This window comes from Salmo salar, chromosome ssa06 (assembly GCF_905237065.1).
Source record: "Salmo salar chromosome ssa06, Ssal_v3.1, whole genome shotgun sequence".
In the NCBI taxonomy this organism is placed as follows: domain Eukaryota; kingdom Metazoa; phylum Chordata; class Actinopteri; order Salmoniformes; family Salmonidae; genus Salmo; species Salmo salar.
This window is the reverse complement of record NC_059447.1, coordinates 28896494-28913424: the sequence shown is the minus strand read 5'-3', so window position 1 is coordinate 28913424 and position 16931 is coordinate 28896494. Positions and strand designations below refer to the sequence as shown.

General features: G+C 44.1%; 3 protein-coding genes across 6 annotated transcripts in view; 1 reads left to right on the top strand and 2 right to left on the bottom strand.

The window, feature by feature from the left end:
* Positions 1–146: 146 nt before the first annotated feature.
* Positions 147–4953, bottom strand: LOC106601565 (PAT complex subunit CCDC47). Of its 3 annotated transcripts, none has more exons than XM_045720138.1 (12): positions 4850–4953; positions 3304–3605; positions 3085–3177; positions 2608–2904; positions 2456–2521; positions 2221–2322; positions 1983–2093; positions 1711–1796; positions 1486–1544; positions 1254–1363; positions 942–1109; positions 147–808 (listed from the first exon to the last, which is right to left on the bottom strand). In XM_045720138.1, the coding sequence occupies exons 1-12, from the start codon at positions 4938–4940 to the stop codon at positions 728–730; spliced, it is 1566 nt and encodes a 521-aa protein (XP_045576094.1). In that variant the 5' UTR covers positions 4941–4953; the 3' UTR covers positions 147–727. The 3 variants fall into 3 exon arrangements, with proteins under 3 accessions (XP_045576094.1, XP_045576096.1, XP_045576095.1); XM_045720140.1 differs by having other exon boundaries at positions 4578–4862; XM_045720139.1 differs by lacking the exon at positions 4850–4953 and adding an exon at positions 4437–4546.
* Positions 4954–5474: 521 nt separating this feature from the next.
* On the top strand, positions 5475–13085 carry LOC106601566 (DDB1- and CUL4-associated factor 7). The gene is made up of 7 exons (XM_045720141.1): positions 5475–6062; positions 8347–8505; positions 8721–8832; positions 9741–9859; positions 10629–10838; positions 10961–11078; positions 11185–13085. The coding sequence occupies exons 1-7, from the start codon at positions 5925–5927 to the stop codon at positions 11355–11357; spliced, it is 1029 nt and encodes a 342-aa protein (XP_045576097.1). The 5' UTR covers positions 5475–5924; the 3' UTR covers positions 11358–13085.
* A 1707-nt stretch (positions 13086–14792) lies between these two features.
* Positions 14793–16931, bottom strand: part of LOC106601567 (potassium voltage-gated channel subfamily H member 6-like) — a 39658-nt gene continuing 37519 nt past the window's right edge. For both annotated transcript variants that reach the window (XM_045720136.1, XM_045720137.1), the window contains one exon: positions 14793–16766. In XM_045720136.1, coding sequence (XP_045576092.1) covers positions 16485–16766 — 282 coding nt within the window. In that variant the 3' untranslated portion in view covers positions 14793–16484. The remainder of the gene's footprint in view (positions 16767–16931) is intronic.

Sequence of the window (16931 nt, the reverse complement as noted above, 5' to 3'; positions counted from 1 at the left end):
AGATTGAACCCAGTAGCCTAGACAATCTCTCTGCGGGCTCAATCTTTGGGTCAAATTTAGCGCTAGACTTACCGTCCCATTGGTCCATTTATAATCACCTACCCACAAGACAACTCTTCTAAAAAAAGAGAAATGAGATTGTTCAATAGCTTCCAGTGCATTTTATTGTTTGCTTAGAAATTCACCAGACAGACATAGCTTGTAAGGACTGTCACTTAGATATAAATTAAAATTGGATACTTTGCATCTCGTCTTGTAGCATCCACAGTGTTAACTTAATAACTCAAACAGGCCTCACATGCCTTCATTCCTTTAAAATATGAGCATTTTATTTCCCACCAAGAGGTGCAACCCCCAATCCCTGTCAATTCGATTAATAAGCTCATTGAGCCGACTTGCTTTGAAAAGAGCAATGAAGACCTAGGCAGAAGAAAAAGTCAACAGGAAAAAAAACTGGCACGGGTCGTCATGGCGACAGACTTGATATGCAGAACTCCTCTGTCCCTCTCGCTTGTCACTAGCAGCTCACTCACAGCCAAGGAAAACCCCACTCTGATTGGACAAAGTGTTTCCATGAGAACAGAAACAGCTAAGCTTGACACACCCATGGAGAAGGGAATGTCTGTGTGAGCCTGTGAGCCAGAACTGGGCGCTGAAGTGAGAGAGATGGATGGAAGCAGTGGAAACCGTCTGAGCTGTGTGATTGAATCCCTGTAGCCGTCTGTCCTCACATGGCTTTGACTTTGATCTGCTTCATCTTCATCTGCTTCTTCTCAATCTTCTTCTGATCGCGACGTTGAGCAGCCTCCTGGAAAAGGGGGAAACACCATAGAGACAGTTAGAGCAAGAGGTACAAAGAAGGCCAAGATGAACAGTGTGCTGTGTTCCAGTGTGTAGCGTTCCAGTGTGTTATTCTGCTGGTGGGCTGTGGTGGAGCTGACCTCCAGGCGGCGCTGTCTCTCAGGATCCTCCTCACTCATGATCCTCTCCTTCTCAGCCCTCTTCTTCTCCTCCCGCCGGGTCTGAGCAGCCTCCTGGCGCTGATTGTGGGTCTGCTTCAGGAAGTTCTCCTCCACACGGGCACGGTTCTTATCCGCCTTCTGTTTTCCCTGGAGGAGACACAGGGAGAGAGAGGGTGAGCAAGGAGATGCAGTGATGGATGAAAGGAAGACTGTAGATAAAAAGAAAAGTCTGCCAACAGGCCAGATTGAGGGTGTACTAGGAGACTAGTGTAATTATCCTGCCATTCTCACCTCTCTGTTGAGGCGGAGCTTCTTGACCTTGTCGATGCTGTAGATGACCATGTTCATCAGGGGTAGCAGAGTGTCCATGTCTTTGGGAGACGTGTTCCCCATGCCAGGCACTACATGCACAAACACAGGAAAACATTTGTTAACATTTCATTCAGTCACTACGTATCATATATGGTGAATTGACTGCATGTCAAGTGTTGGAAAGCATTTCAAGTGGAGACAATTGGCTCACCATTAAATGTAAACAGCAGCGTCTTCTTGGTCTCAGGCAGCTTTAAGGGCTGTCCATCCCTGAAACACAACAGGGTTGAGAAGGAAGCTTCACGTAACAGAAACAGCTGTACATCATTTCATAAGAGGCTTTAATACAAGACCAGAGGTAGGGGTGGAGTAAGGACATTGGTGTGATATAGTTAATATTGTGTGGACAAACTGACTTGCTTGCAGGCACACTTACTCTTGCACAACTTTTGTACCAGAAAATTGGTCAGAGAAATGGATGGACTCGATCTTGTCAGCATGGTTGGTGATATAATGAACCATCTGAAAGACAAAGACAGTGGAAGGGTGAATGAAAGAAAAACAAGGGGTCTGTCAAATTGTAGCACACTGAACTCTACATGTCATATTCTCCCACTACAAACAATAAGAGACCACTCTGCAATAGCCTAGTGACAAAGTCCCCACTGTAGTGAGTAGGCCACAACAGAGGTGCCCTCCCTTGCTCACCTTGCTGTCCATCACACCATCCGTGACCTCACCCATCTCTGTCAGGATGGCCAGAAGCTCAGGAAGGCCGTACTTTGCCCCTGACTTGGGCTTGTCACTGCAGAACTCACTCTGGGGACAGACAGACACACAAACAAAGACGTGTCAATACATACACCCACGCAGCCTGAGGCTTATAGATGGTTCATAGTGTCTGGATGGCTGAATGAATGTATAGTGATGTTGGCCCGCCCCTCACCAAGTCCTGCATCTCCTTCTGCATCCGAGCCATGGCCTTTTTGGTGCCCACAGCAAACACAAACGTATCCATGTCCTCATCATTCAGAGTAACTTTGATTTGCTACAAAGAAAAATAAATATACAGCAAGTCAGACAACAGAAAAGGTCTACCTTTAGGAAAGTATTTGTAAGCGCTGAGGTGAGTGACAATGTGACTGGTGATGTACATGTATGCAGGCATCATATGTACCCACCACCTGATCACAGACTGGCCTCATCATCCTGGCCAGTACATTCAGCAGGTCCTGCCTCTTCACAAACTGGAACAGACCAGAGAAAACATTGAAACAGCAGCTAGTTCTCACACAAACACTTTCTTTCTCTTACTCACACACACTGTAAATACCTTAAGCTGGATGAGCATGCCCTCACAACACACTCGACCTGAGCACCACAGGTTGTAGATGTGCTCATTCTCCTGGTTCAGCTTCCCAGTGCTCACTGCATCCTTACTGGTGCCATCATCACCCACCAAGGCAAAGTTGCTCTCCAGGAGCTCTCGGTGGGAGTTGAACCAGGCTGTGGCCAGACGGCTGTTCTTGTTCTTGCCGATGATGTAGTTCATGATATAGGCCAGCAGGCCCGTCACCATTAGAATTTCCATGTAGTAGCTCTCCCAGCTGTTCTGTAGGTGGGCCGGCACCTGGAAGGGGAAGACGGACAGACTTCATCACCTTGACAACCACAACATTAAGGATGTTTGATCTTGGCACTCACATTTAAGAGGGATGTTCTTCTTGGTTGTCAGAGTACAGTTTTAGAAATAGGTCTGGAATCAATGGCTTCATAATGGTCACTAGTCTGGTGTTAACAGTGAACTTACTGTGTGGATGATCAGAGGGTCTTTAAGGGACTGGCTGGGCTTCTCCACGCCATCAAACTCGTCTGGATCATACTTGCTGTACAAGTCTTGATCCTACAGCAATACAAAATGAAATATTGATTCGTTCTGGCACAAACCAAAAACGCAGTGCATGGGATAGTGTGCCAACTAAGTTGTCCCTGGTCATATGCAAGCTACCAGGCCACTGCAGCCCCTAACCTGTGTATCGGCATCCTCAAAGCCGTCCTCCTGTCCGTCTTCCTCCAGCTCCACTGTGGCCTCGTCCTCATCGTCCTCAGCAGGCTGAGCAGGGGGGGCCGCACGGGGTGGAGGGGCCGTCTCTGGCTCGGCCGCAGTGTCCTCGCTCACATCCTCAAACTCAGCAAAGTCATTGTCGTCTGCAAAGTCTGCCAGGTCTTCCCCGTCGTCAAAGTCATCGTTGTAGCGTCCCCTGGAGACGGGCAGTGCCAGGAGAAGTAGAAGCGCGGGCAGCAGGAGGTACACACTCCTCATGGTTGAAGCTGTGCCAGCACAGGCCGGTAGAGGAGAGGACAGGTGGGAGGAGAAGAGCAGGAGGAAGATGAGGAGGGAAAGGTAAATTCAGGTCAAACCAGGTGGGTTTGGAGGTGACAGAAGGTCAAACCAGCACTAGACAGAATGCCTCAGTCAGTCTCACACAGGCTGGCTGTCACAAAGATGTTTCCAACAAACATCTTCATTACTGTGAGTTGATTTAGTTACATGCCCTGGGTAGTAACTTATTTGTCTACAACACATATGTATAATTTCATGCCTCTTACATCCACTCCCACTGAAAAGGTCAACATCCAAGAGAGTGGTAGCTAGGTCTGGACACCGTCAAATTACCTAAATCAAAAATGTGTCAGTCTGAACGCCATAGAATCTGTCCATTAATCGGACTGGACATGGACTGTGGTTATTGGTAATGACCCAGTGACCCGAGCCATATATTCTAAAAATATATGGCTCGCGTTGCTTTCTTTATAGACACATCATCATTCTAGACACTGTAGTCCATTTATGCTAGTTAACTACCAGCTTAACAAACCACATCTACAAATATCTTGCTTAGCATTCAGGTGCGCTAACTAACGTTAGCTGTCTGCTGCTAGCCAAATCCACTCTCTGACTCTGTTAGCTAGCTAGCTTGACTTGGAGTGGCTAGCTGAAATCATAGAACATTTCAGATGGCTAAGATTACAAAGAGCTAGCAAATATGCAACCACAGTTGACGATTTCTGGTTAACAAACTAAGTAACGTTAGTCTAGTTAGCTAGATAACTCACTGATTAGCCAACGTGTCCCAACCCCCCATCTCTTCCCATTCTTACCGAGCAAGCTAGCTAACATTACCAACCAAGTTATTGCCACCCTATAGCTAATAAGTGGTTGACAATATAACAATAGCCGGATTTGTCAAGTTGAATCAAACTAAAGCAAAACAACACATGTAACGTTAGCTGTATGAATACCTATGGAGTGTTAAAATATGTTCCTATGGAAAACGCTGAGGTCGTCGTTAGCTTAGCTGTTCAATACAGTCCCCTTGACAGTAGATTCTACCACAGAGTTTCTAAAAACCCAGAGGCGCAACCTCCCGAGACTTCCTGTACCGCTTGCGAAACAGACCAGGCCGGGGTTTGAGAAGTAAAATATTCTTCCTTGTTGTTGTTTTTCTCGAAATCTAAAGACAGCCTAGATTCAAGCCAATGTTGTAAGTAGTTAAATATGTTATTACTCCAACCTTTTGCGAAAGTGACAAACTGACACTTTTTCATGTTCGTTAAAAACAACTTTATAGCGAAGAAGTGCGTTTGAGTTGACGGCGTGCACATGCGCAGTTCGGCCGAGACGTTACCCGTTGACGTTTAGCTAGCCTACCAACATCGCCATGACACCGCCTACAAGTGTGATTAGGGGTTTCTATTGGATAATCGGATTTATGATGCTTTCAAGACAACTGGGAACTCCGGAAAAAAACGAGGTCAAATAATAACACTAGTGATCTTCAGGTCGGAAAGTCGAAGCTCTTGAAAGATGCCAGAGTTTCAGACTTAGAATTCCGACTTGCATGACTGTTCAAAAGTTTTTTCCCCAGTTGTATAGATTTGATCAAATTGACGAATATATAGATTTTTGTGCATTTTACCTAAGCCTAACTCTTTTCCTAACCTAATTATCGCAACCTGTTACGAAAAGTTAACTGTGACATAAACTGTACCCCTGTTACGCTGTTAAAATAGTAAAAACAATCTTTGCAGAATGGTGTGATAGGTATGATGTTTTCCACACTTTAATGGGGTGATTGTAGTCTATGAGCTCGCTAGCGTCACACCGCCGACATTTTCTTCGATGGGAGGAGATTCGAGGAGAATGATCCCCCACCCCTCTTTGTGGTTACAGCAGCAGTGTTGTTGAAGTCGGAGTCGGGTCAAAGCTAGCAGGGGACTCAATTTGAAAAGCAGGCTCACCTACCCGGATCATCAAAATCGAGCGAATCGCAAATTCACAGACTATTGGCCGTAAGCTAACGTGTGTCTCGAAGCTTCATTTAAGCTTAAACGTCGCCTTCGTTGTCCGACAGTGATAGCTATCACGCGGTACAACGCGCTACTAGCTAGCTAATGGCGTTAACTGGGCTAGTGTTGTATCCATAACTAACGACTGTTTGCTAGCTTTGACAGCCTTTGTCATTTGAACTGTTCAAATCTTCAATTCGGAAAGTCTTTAACGAGCCGTGGGGTATATTTTGTTCCTAGGAAACAGTTGTTTTGTTTTATATAGGTAAGGATTTGATATAAGAGCTCGTTTATTGAGCTATGTCTCTCCACGGTAAGCGAAAAGAGATATACAAATACGAAGCGCCATGGACGGTGTATGCAATGAACTGGAGCGTTCGTCCCGACAAACGCTTTCGCCTGGCCCTTGGAAGTTTCGTTGAAGAATATAACAATAAGGTGAGTGAGAAGATGAACTGTATGTTTTTGTTAACAGTCCCAGTGTACAATCAAAACTAATTAGTTGGGACCACCGTGACTCCCACAATGCTGTGATGTGGGCCACCCAGAACAGATCTTGGGTATAAACATAACCCAGAACAGATCTTCGCTTCTATGTTATAAGATCACACCCACAAAGAATGAACATGACCAAAAAGTGAATAAAAACAGTATGAAGTGTGTTTAAGCTCTGAGTAATTTGTTCCTTGTGTGGTGGCTAATTTCTGCATGACCAAATGAGAGTTAAACTTCACACACCAGTCAGAGTTATACTTAAACTACATCTTTAATAATAAGAGCTTTGCATTAGCAATGACTTTAAACGATTCACCATTTCTAATGAACCGTTGATAGTGACGACACAAAAGTACAAAGATCTTTTATAGCCAATATACACCCCTCTCAATCTACATGACGAACCACAGATCTTAGGAACAGTTCACAAAGAAAGACTTTTACTTGAGAAAGGAGTATCCCTTAGCCAGATAGCATTCGCTACAAATGATCGTTCAGTTTGGTCCCTAAGACGAGGTTCTAATCCCGTTCCTGGTCTTCTAGCACAAAAACATACCTCATGTTATCTGGAATGCTCTTTAGGTTTTATCACCCAAAGACATCGTAAATCTCTGTCAGTGCTATCTCATAGAGGCCCATCCTCAGTAGAACACACACACAATAGTTAACAGAATACTCTATTCTGTCGAATAAAACAACCATTATAATGCAATACAAGCATTATAACATAATCTTGCAATTTCCACGACATTCCCCCATTTTGAGAATCTTCTCAACTTAAAAAGTTTTGAGAATGACACAAATATTAATTTCCACAAAGTTAGCTGCTTCAGTGTCTTTAGATATTTTTGTCTTTAGATATTTTTGTCAGATGTTACTATGGAATACTGAAGTATAATTACAAGCATTTCATAAGTGTCAAAGACTTTTATTGACAATTACATGAAGTTGATGCAAAGAGTCAATATTTGCGGTGTTGACCCTTCTTTTTCAAGACCTCTGCAATCCGCCCTGGCATCATGCCGTCAATTAACTTCTGGGCCACATCCTGACTGATGGCAGCACATTCTTGCATAATCAACGCTTGGAGTTTGTCAGAATTTGTGGGTTTTTGTTTGTCCACCCGCCTCTTGAGGATTGACCACAGGTTCTCAATGGGATTAAGGTCTGGGGAGTTTCCTGGCCATGGACCCAAAATATTGATGTTTTGTTCCCCGAGCCACTTAGGCATTGTTCATCACCAAACTGTTCCTGGATGGTTGGAAGAAGTTGCTCTCGGAGGATGTGTTGGTACCATTCTTTATTCATGGCTGTGTTCTTAGGCAAGATTGTGAGTGAGCTCACTCCCTTGGCTGAGAAAAACCCCCACACATGAATGGTCTCAGGATGCTTTACTGTTGGCATGACACAGGGCTGATGGTAGCGCTCACCTTGTCTTCTCCGGACAAGCTTTTTTCCGGATGCCCCAAACATTCAGAAAGGGGATTCATCAGAGAAAATGACTTTACCCCAGTCCTCAGCAGTCCAATCCCTGTACCTTTTGCAGAATATCAGTCTTCCTGATGTTTTTCCTGGAGAGAAGTGGCTTCTTTGCTGCCCTTCTTGACACCAGGCCATCCTCCAAAAATCTTCACCTCACTGTGTGTGCAGATGTACTCACACCTGCCTGCTGCCATTCCTGAGCAAGCTCTGTACTGGTGGTGCCCCGATCCCGCAGCTGAATCAACTTTAGGAGACAGTCCTGGCACTTGCTGGACTTTCTTGAGCGCCCTGAAGCCTTATTCACAACAGTTGAACCACTCTCCTTGAAGTTCAACCATGGTTGACCGAGGAAGAACAATGATTCCAAGCATCACCCTCATTTTGAAGCTTCCAGTCTGTTATTCGAACTCAAACAGCATGACAGAGGGATCTCCAGCCTTGTCCTCGTCAACACTCACACCTGTGTTAACAAGAGAATCACTGACATGATGTCAGCTGGTCCTTTTGTGGCAGGGCTGAAATGCAGTGGAAATGTTTTTATGGGATTCAGTTCATTTGTATGGCAAAGAGGGACTTTGCAATTCATCTGATCACTCTTCATAACATTCTGGAGTATATGCAAATTGCCATCGTACAAACTGAGGCAGCAGACTTTGTGAAAATTAATATTTGTGTCATTCTCAAAACTTTTGGCCACGACTGTATATCAAGAGCGATTTCTGATTTAATTATTATTTGTCTTCAGGTGCAGATTGTGGGTCTGGAGGAGGAGAGTTCAGAGTTCATCTGCAGGAACACCTTTGACCACCCCTACCCCACCACCAAGATTATGTGGATCCCGGACAGCAAGGGTGTTTACCCAGACCTGCTTGCCACTAGCGGGGACTACCTGCGCATCTGGAGGGTATGCATGCACCCACAGCCTCCTTGATACTAAATCATACGTAAACATAATAGATGTCATATGTTGGGCGCTCCCTGGCCAGCACCCTCTTCTAACTATTGTGTCTCTCTAACAGCATCTGGAGTTGCACTCTAGCTAGTTACTTGCCCAGGGGGGACTCTTCTTTTCTATGTAGTTGTATAGCATCTTATGGCTTGTTAAATGTTACCCCTTAGGTCAGTGAAACAGAGACGCGTTTGGAATGCTTGCTGAATAACAACAAGAACTCTGACTTCTGTGCCCCACTCACCTCGTTTGACTGGAATGAAGTGGATCCTAATCTACTGGGTAAGAGATGGGGCATATGCATAAAGTAGAGCTGGGACTATAAACCGAAAATTATTGACACTGACCAAATATCATGGACATTTTGCTGATCTCGTTCATTACAGTAAACAACCTATAGGTTCCCTAGTAGAGAAATGTGAAGTTTCAAATGAAATAAGTTTGCTAATATGGGTGATTGTTAATACAACAATTGATAGCTACAACATTCAAAGTAGTAGATTTAAGAGTAATATAAAAAAAATAACTGTGGTGCACATTAATGTTATAAACTTGTCGTTCAAGTTATCGTGAGAATTTAGTCCATTTATTGTGACATGGATGTTTGTCCATATCGCCCAGCTCTAGCATATAGTCTACTGGTGTGCTGTCAGTGTCTACAGCATGTGTGTCAGAGTAAGTAGCGTAAAACAATTGAAATGCAATCTCAAATAGCTAGCTGCCTGTCACTTTTAAAATCTGGGCATCGTCACATATTTCAGCAAATAAATGCTGGGTCTAAATGAATTGTTTACAACTGTTACCATGGACACAGCTCTGATATTCCCACAGTCGTGCATTACATTTTTTATTCTGTCAATGTTGCGAGCCATGACGCCACCAAAAATAAAACGCAGCATCAAATGAATGGTGCTGAAGCGTGAAATAGAGGGTGTGTGATAGGCAGCCTTTGCAGGTCTGATCTGCGATGGATTTGTTATTATAATTTTTATACTGGTCAAACTGGTAGTCTCTTCAACATTTTATTGAGCTGTGTGCATAATGGAAATAGAAGCCTGTCTCAAATAAGCGCCGGTTGTGTAGAGTGATTAATGCAAATAAACACCCAGGCTATTAATTGAAGTTTTACAGTGTGTCTTGTTTGGTGAGTGTCAGTGTTTTTAATCCTGGTTCTGGTCTGTCCATTACAGGCACCTCCAGCATTGACACCACCTGTACTATCTGGGGGTTGGAGACTGGCCAAGTGCTGGGCAGAGTCAACCTTGTCTCCGGCCACGTCAAGACCCAGCTCATTGCTCATGACAAAGAGGTGTGTGTGAGGGCTGAGGGGGAATATAAGCCTTGCCTTGAAGTTTAGTTTACTTGTATGAATTAGTAAGTAAAGGCTAGTTGTCATGAGCAGCGGCTAGAACCTGTTCAGGGAGCAGAACCGAAAACCGGAAAATAATGACATTTATTGAGGAACGAAACAGGTCTCTACTGTTCCGTAACAGAATCCTTCTTTCCAAATCCTGAGAACCGATTAATAATGTTATATTGTTGTTAAAAAAATATTCCTAATGTCTAATATTTAACTATGTAATTCAGTGAAGTTACGACTCTAAAGGTATTCTAGTAATAGCCTAAACACATCCCAATTCAGATGATGTTTAGCGCTTCAAACCAAGCCCCCTCCATGTCCACCCCTCTCTCTCCCCACCCATGAAAATGTCTTATCTCGCGCCTGCACTTAAATGGCCAATTAAACATATCAACAAATAGCTTGTGCATACACCGCAAGCTGCTCCATCCAAACTAATTGATGAAGCAAATGAATGAGCTAAATGTGAAAACGGTTTATTTTACAGCCTAAACATTTTACCAAAAGGAGCAATATGAACCGTTACTTTTTTTGGGTTCCAACCAGTTCAGAATTTTATTATGCTGGTCGGACCACTGGAACAAAACAAATAGGGGTTCTGTTCGGAACAAATAATTTTGGTTCCAACCCCTGGTCCTGAGATCATAAAGTCTGAATGTGTGTCTGTGGGTATACCAGTGTAATAACTCTGTATGTTGGTGGTGTTCTCTGTGTCTAGGTGTATGACATCGCGTTCAGCCGCGCAGGCGGTGGTCGGGACATGTTTGCGTCGGTCGGCGCGGACGGCTCAGTACGCATGTTTGACCTGCGGCACCTGGAACACAGCACCATCATCTATGAAGATCCCCAGCACCACCCCCTACTGCGCCTCTGCTGGAACAAACAGGACCCCAACTACCTGGCCACCATGGCTATGGACGGCATGGAAGTCAGTCTATTTTACTCTACTTTCTCATTCCTCTTTCAGTTTGGTATTGTCCATTCTCTCTTTGTTGCTCCCTCTCCTTATCCCCATTTAATGTGTTCTCTCTCCTGTGCTGTGTGTCTCAGGTTGTGATTCTGGACGTGCGTGTTCCCTGCACGCCGGTGGCCCGCCTCAACAACCACCGGGCCTGTGTCAACGGCATCGCCTGGGCTCCCCACTCCTCCTGTCACATCTGCACTGCAGGTAAGGCACAAACAGCTTCTTCACCAGTTCACCTTTCCTCAGACCCCATTCTAAGTCTTCTCACCTTCTCCCTTCAGTGTAATAATAATGTCTTGTCTTTCCTCAGCCGACGACCACCAGGCGCTGATATGGGACATCCAGCAAATGCCCAGGGCCATCGAGGACCCTATTCTGGCCTACACAGCTGAGGGGGAGATCAACAATGTCCAGTGGGCCTCCACCCAGCCTGACTGGATCGCCATCGGCTACAACAACTGCCTAGAGATCCTGCGGGTCTAAAGCCAACCTTCACCTCAGGTGTGGATGTGAAGGGCTGGAGGATGAGGACGATGTGTGGATTCAGAACTTGGACATGTGTTTTTGAGTGGAAGTAAATCTTGCAGGACTGCCTCAAACCACTGCTCTGTCCTGGCTGATTGATGTGCGTATGGGAGGCGGTGTGAACTCTTTGTCCCACTCCACAATGTCCTGGTTTACTCTGTTTTTGATAGAACTAATCCCTGTGTCAAAAGGAGTATGTTGTCTTTATTTATTGTTTTGTTAATCATCAGTGTCTGTACAGCGCCATAATGCATCAGTGTCTGTACAGCGCCATAATGCATCAGTGTCTGTACAGCGCCATAATGCATCAGTGTCCGTACAGCGCCATAATGCATCAGTGTCTGTACAGCGCCATAATGCATCAGTGTCCGTACAGCGCCATAATGCATCAGTGTCCGTACAGCGCCATAATGCATCAGTGTCCGTACAGCGCCATAATGCATCAGTGTCTGTACAGCGCCATAATGCATCAGTGTCTGTACAGCGCCATAATGCATCAGTGTCTGTACAGCGCCATAATGCATCAGTGTCTGTACAGCGCCATAATGCATCAGTGTCTGTACAGCGCCATAATGCATCAGTGTCTGTACAGCGCCATAATGCATCAGTGTCTGTACAGCGCCATAATGCATCAGTGTCTGTACAGCGCCATAATGCATCAGTGTCTGTACAGCGCCATAATGCATCAGTGTCTGTACAGCGCCATAATGCATCAGTGTCTGTACAGCGCCATAATGCTTCAGTTGGTTCAACAATTCTAGATGGTCAATTCATTATGGAGTGAAACAGTGCAGTTCCAACTGAAGACTGCCTCTTGAGTGTGTTTAACCTGTTGTTTTAGCCAGCTATATAGCCAGCTATAACGACATATTTAGGGTCAGGAAACTGGATTTAAAACGACACTCACTGTCAGAAAATGTAATTTAGGGTCATCTGGGTGTCTTTCTGAACTGGTTTGAATCCAGTTGTAGACTTCTGAATTTGAAACCATAAGTCAAATTTTAAGGCCTCATAAGTATTTTTTTAAATGGTTTGCTGGTACCAGATCACTTCCATGATTATACTGTGATAATCTGACATATAGTGAAGTGACTGAAGTGTTATGGTTCAATACCACAGGAAGTTGGTGGCACTTTAATTGGGGAGAACAGGCTCATTCTAATGGCTGGAGCGGAATAGGTGGAATGGTATGAAACACATCTAACACGTGGTTTCCAGGTGTTTGATGCCATTCCATTTGCTTCGTTCCAGCCATTATTATGAGTCGTCCTCCCCTCAGCAGCCTCCTGTGTTCAACACACAGTTGCATGTCTCACAGTTTTTGGATACTTTGCCATCAGCCCCTTTGGACTAGACCAGAACCTACCAAAAACAAGATTAATAACGTTTTCTTCATTTTGAGTAGAGTTGCTCGGAACAACTGCAGTTCCTATTCAAGACTGTGTGAAACAAATACGTTTACTTAGCCTAGTACTGAAGGAGAGTGAAACCTTTTTTTCTCGTGTCTCGCTCTCCCTATCTTTTTATTGTTCTCTGTACTCGAAGGTCAACCCCCTTTTCGCATGTTTGTACAAGGGGAAATGTACATAAAGATATTGATGATAAGGCAAATCTACATGTAGTAGCTTTTTTCATAAAAGTTTGTATTACCAAATTTGCTCTAACTAATAAATATTCCTTCATGTGTTTTTGTAGTTGTCAGTGTTATTGCATCACTGAATACACACGGATAGGTCAGGATGTCAGGATTTATTTAGGTGGGCATAACGTCACTTCAATGTACAGATGGCTATGTATTGCACTGAGCAGGTATAGTTCTGTCAGCTCCTAACATTACATTTCTCTCTGCAGTGTTCTTAAAGGTCCAATACAGCTGTTTTGATCTCAACATTAAATAATTTCTGGGTAACAGTTAAGTACCTTAGTGATTATTTTCAATTAAAATGTTCAAAAAGAGCAATTTCTGTTATGTAGGGGAAAACTGTCGGGTTGGCATTTATTGTCATGAATGTTGCACTGGAGGCAGCTCTACAGAGTTGTCACTAGCTGCTGACAGCTACATAGTCATAACGTCTCATTTTAAACCTAACCTTAACCACACTGCTAACCCTAATGCCTAACCTTAAATTAAGAGCAAAAAGCTAATTTAGTTTAAATGAATTTTTTACGATATAACCAATTTTGACTTTGCAACTGGCCCATTTAGCAGAAATAGCTCAGGTCTGCCTCCAGGGCAAGATTCATGACAATAAATGTCAACCTGCTGAAAACTAGCCGTTATTGGCAGAGAGGTTTGGAACTCTCTTATTGGTCAATTAACTAATTTACTTCCTGGTGATGTCACCAGGCAGGTCAAAACTCCATCCCACCAACATTTCTCACTATTATAATTTTCACAATTTCAGTATTAGTGTATTTGGCAATTTCAGCTACACCTGTTACTGACAGGAGTATAAGATCTAGCAGACAACCATGCGATCTCCATAGACAAACATTGGCAGTAAAATGGCCTTACTGAAGAGCTCAGTTCGTCAGATTTCTGCCCTGTTAGAGCTGCCCTGGTGAACTGTAATGCTGTTATTGTGAAGTGGAAACGTCTAGGAGCAACAAGCTCAAAGAACGAGACCGCCGAGTGGTGAAAATCATCTGTCCTCGGTTGCAATACTCACTACTGAGTTCCAAACTGCCTCTGGGAGCAACGTCAGCACGATAACTGTTTGTCGGGAGCTTCATGAAGTAGGTTTCTGTGACCGAGCAGCCACACACAAGCGTAAGATCATCATGCGCAATGCCAAGCGCCGGATAGAGTGATGTAAAGCTCGCTGCCATTGGACTCTGAAGCAGTAAAAATGCGTCAGTCCGACGGACAAATCTGGGTTTGGTGGATGCCAGGAGAACACTACCTGCCCTAATGCATAGTGCCAACTGTAAAGTTTGGTGGAGGAGAAATAATGGTCTGGGGCTGTTTTTCATGGTTTGGGCTAGGCCCCTTAGTTCCAGTGAAGGGAAAACTTAACTCTACAGCATACAATGACATTCTAGAAGATTCTGTGCTTTCAAAATTGTGGCAACAGTTTGGGGAAGGCCCTTTCCTTTTTCAGCATGACAATGTCCCCATGCATAAAGCGAGGTCCATACAGAAATGGTTTGTCGAGATCGTGTGGAAGAAGAATTTGACTAGCCTACACAGAGCCCTGACCTCAACCCCATCAAACACCTTTGGGATGAACTGGGCCTTTAACATGGCCCAACTGAACGAATTTCTGGTTTTAAAATATGGTTTATAAGTTAATGTCTATGAATTCCACAAAAGTAAGCCCAACTGAAGAAGAGTAAATGGTGCAAACCACTTAAGTCCAAGCCCTCAACCAAAAATAAACAACTTGTCAGTAGTTGAAGTTTGTGTATTATTTGTTATAAATAATCTTTAATCTAAAAAAGATGAATAAGAATTATGATTTTGTGCTTCAAGAAACCTTTACAGAACAAGAAAGGCTTAAAAAACAGAGTTACATTCTCCTGAAACTGTCAAAAACATCTTGACACTGGGATTCTGGGAAAATGACACTATCCCAGTGACATCACTTGATTGGCAGATTCCATCCACATCACTTCCTCCCAGGTGGGCATCAAACATCCACTAACTTTGGCACCTTGAGTCATTGCACACATTTGGGCCAGGATTCAATCTGATCGCGGATTTAGACAATGCACCATTGGAACGTAATTTCCGATTGAACCGACATATGCAGCATTTACCGTTAATGTGGTCTCTTCAAAAGCGGGAACATTGTCTTGTAGAATCAGATTGAATCCCGGCCTTTCAAAAGGGTGATGTTAAATATGTGACCATGTCATTTACTCAAACATAGTCAACAAACATTGCGCACACACACACACACACACACACACTGAAAAAGAGATGATGCATCCTTGGTGTAACAACAGTCCTGTGAAACAGAACAGATATATAGACATACACAAACATGATGAACCAAGCAAAGCAGTAATGGCTGTATAAATGAAAGGTGTTTATAATGCTTCACAGGTACTACATAACTACAGCATAAAGGAGATGAGAAAACTGTCCGTTATGCTTTTTCCCCATGTCAATTAGCTGTTCTCATGACCCCTGACAATGTTGACTCAATAATGAGACATGTCACTTCATGTTAACAAATATTGCTTTCCATTAAGTCATATGATTGGTAGAACATGAGAGTAGAATTACTGTATTCAAAAATGGCCACTTTTACAGTAGTCATTCCTACCATACAGACATAAACAGTATTTAGACAGCATTTATACCATCTCTTTATATCATCTGTTGATAATATGTTACACCAACATAGCAATAGTGTGAAAGAAATACATGTGTGCATTCATAACTAATAGATTTTCCAGATTGACGGTAAGATCCTCATGATACTATAAAAATACGTTTCAGTTCAACTTATAAACAGCACTGAGCCTGAATGTGCAGTTCCTCTACAGTGTAAACATACAGTACACACAGTTATATGTATTTTTGGCCAAATTCTTATCTCCCAACAAAAAGGACCATGGCATAAAAGGACCATCACTTAACAAAAAGAAAACGAGAGAGGAATGACAATACTACAGCTTTGAGATCCAGGGAAAAGGGGTTTGGGGTTATTGTTAGTGTCCATGTGACGTGTGTGTTCGTGTGCTTCTAGTCAGCCCAGTTTCATATCAGTTCTCCATAGGCAGTGCCAGGCCCCCAGGCTTTGTGGGGTCTGGGTTGCAGAAATCCTAAACCCCCTCTCAATAATGCCCTAGGCTCTGATTGAGAGGAGAAGTTGTTTGTCGCACAGGACCAGAGGTGCCTCAGCCCCGGGCACTGTGAGTCAGTGAGAGGGGGCCCTCCATAGAACCTCCTCTCAGCTACGTGGAAGGCAACCCACGTTGATCAGCAGCATCTTACAGGTTAGGGGGTTGGTGTGGGGATTGGAGAGGAGGAATGAGAGAGGGGACGATTAGAGAAGTATGATTGTCCTCCTGTGGTGGTGCAGGGGGTGCTAGGAGTGAGGGATGATCAGGTTTAAGGTTAAAGGTCAGAGGGTTTTAGCTGCCTGGCAGGATGGGGTCAGAAACGTGCCTCTGAATCTCCTGCCCCTCTGTGGAGGTCTCCAGGTTGTCAGGGAGGGAGGGGAAACGCAGGCTGCCACACAGCAGTCCAGAGGGCCCCAGGGTTTGGCAGGAGACATGGGGGGGGCTGAGGCCCATGGAGGACCCTGGAAGGGGCTCTGTCTCAGGGGACATGGACATGGTGTCATCAGAGGCCACCGTGAGGTGGATCCCACTGGACAGGGAGTCCTTGGACTTGTGCTTGTCTGAGTCCGGGCTCTGCAAAGAAAAATACAGGGGGTAGAGAGAGAGGTGAAGCACAAAAGCGATTCAGTAACTCAGTATACTGTACAACCTCTAATACCAATACCTCGCTCTCACTCATTTTATCAGCCCACTGTTTCACAATATCATATAGCTCTTTGAGGACAGAGCATTGTAGCA

Coding starts and splice junctions, on each gene's coding strand:
- LOC106601566 (XM_045720141.1), top strand. CDS start 5,925: ATGTCTCTCCACGGTAAGCGAAAAGAGATATACAAATACGAAGCGCCA. Junction 6,063..8,346: donor TTGAAGAATATAACAATAAG/GTGAGTGAGAAG, acceptor ATTTGTCTTCAG/GTGCAGATTGTGGGTCTGGA. Junction 8,506..8,720: donor ACTACCTGCGCATCTGGAGG/GTATGCATGCAC, acceptor GTTACCCCTTAG/GTCAGTGAAACAGAGACGCG.
- LOC106601565 (XM_045720138.1), bottom strand. CDS start 4,940: ATGTGCACGCCGTCAACTCAAACGCACTTCTTCGCTATAAAGTTGTTT. Junction 2,094..2,220: donor AGAAGGAGATGCAGGACTTG/GTGAGGGGCGGG, acceptor GTCTGTCCCCAG/AGTGAGTTCTGCAGTGACAA. Junction 1,110..1,253: donor AGCTCCGCCTCAACAGAGAG/GTGAGAATGGCA, acceptor TGTCTCCTCCAG/GGAAAACAGAAGGCGGATAA.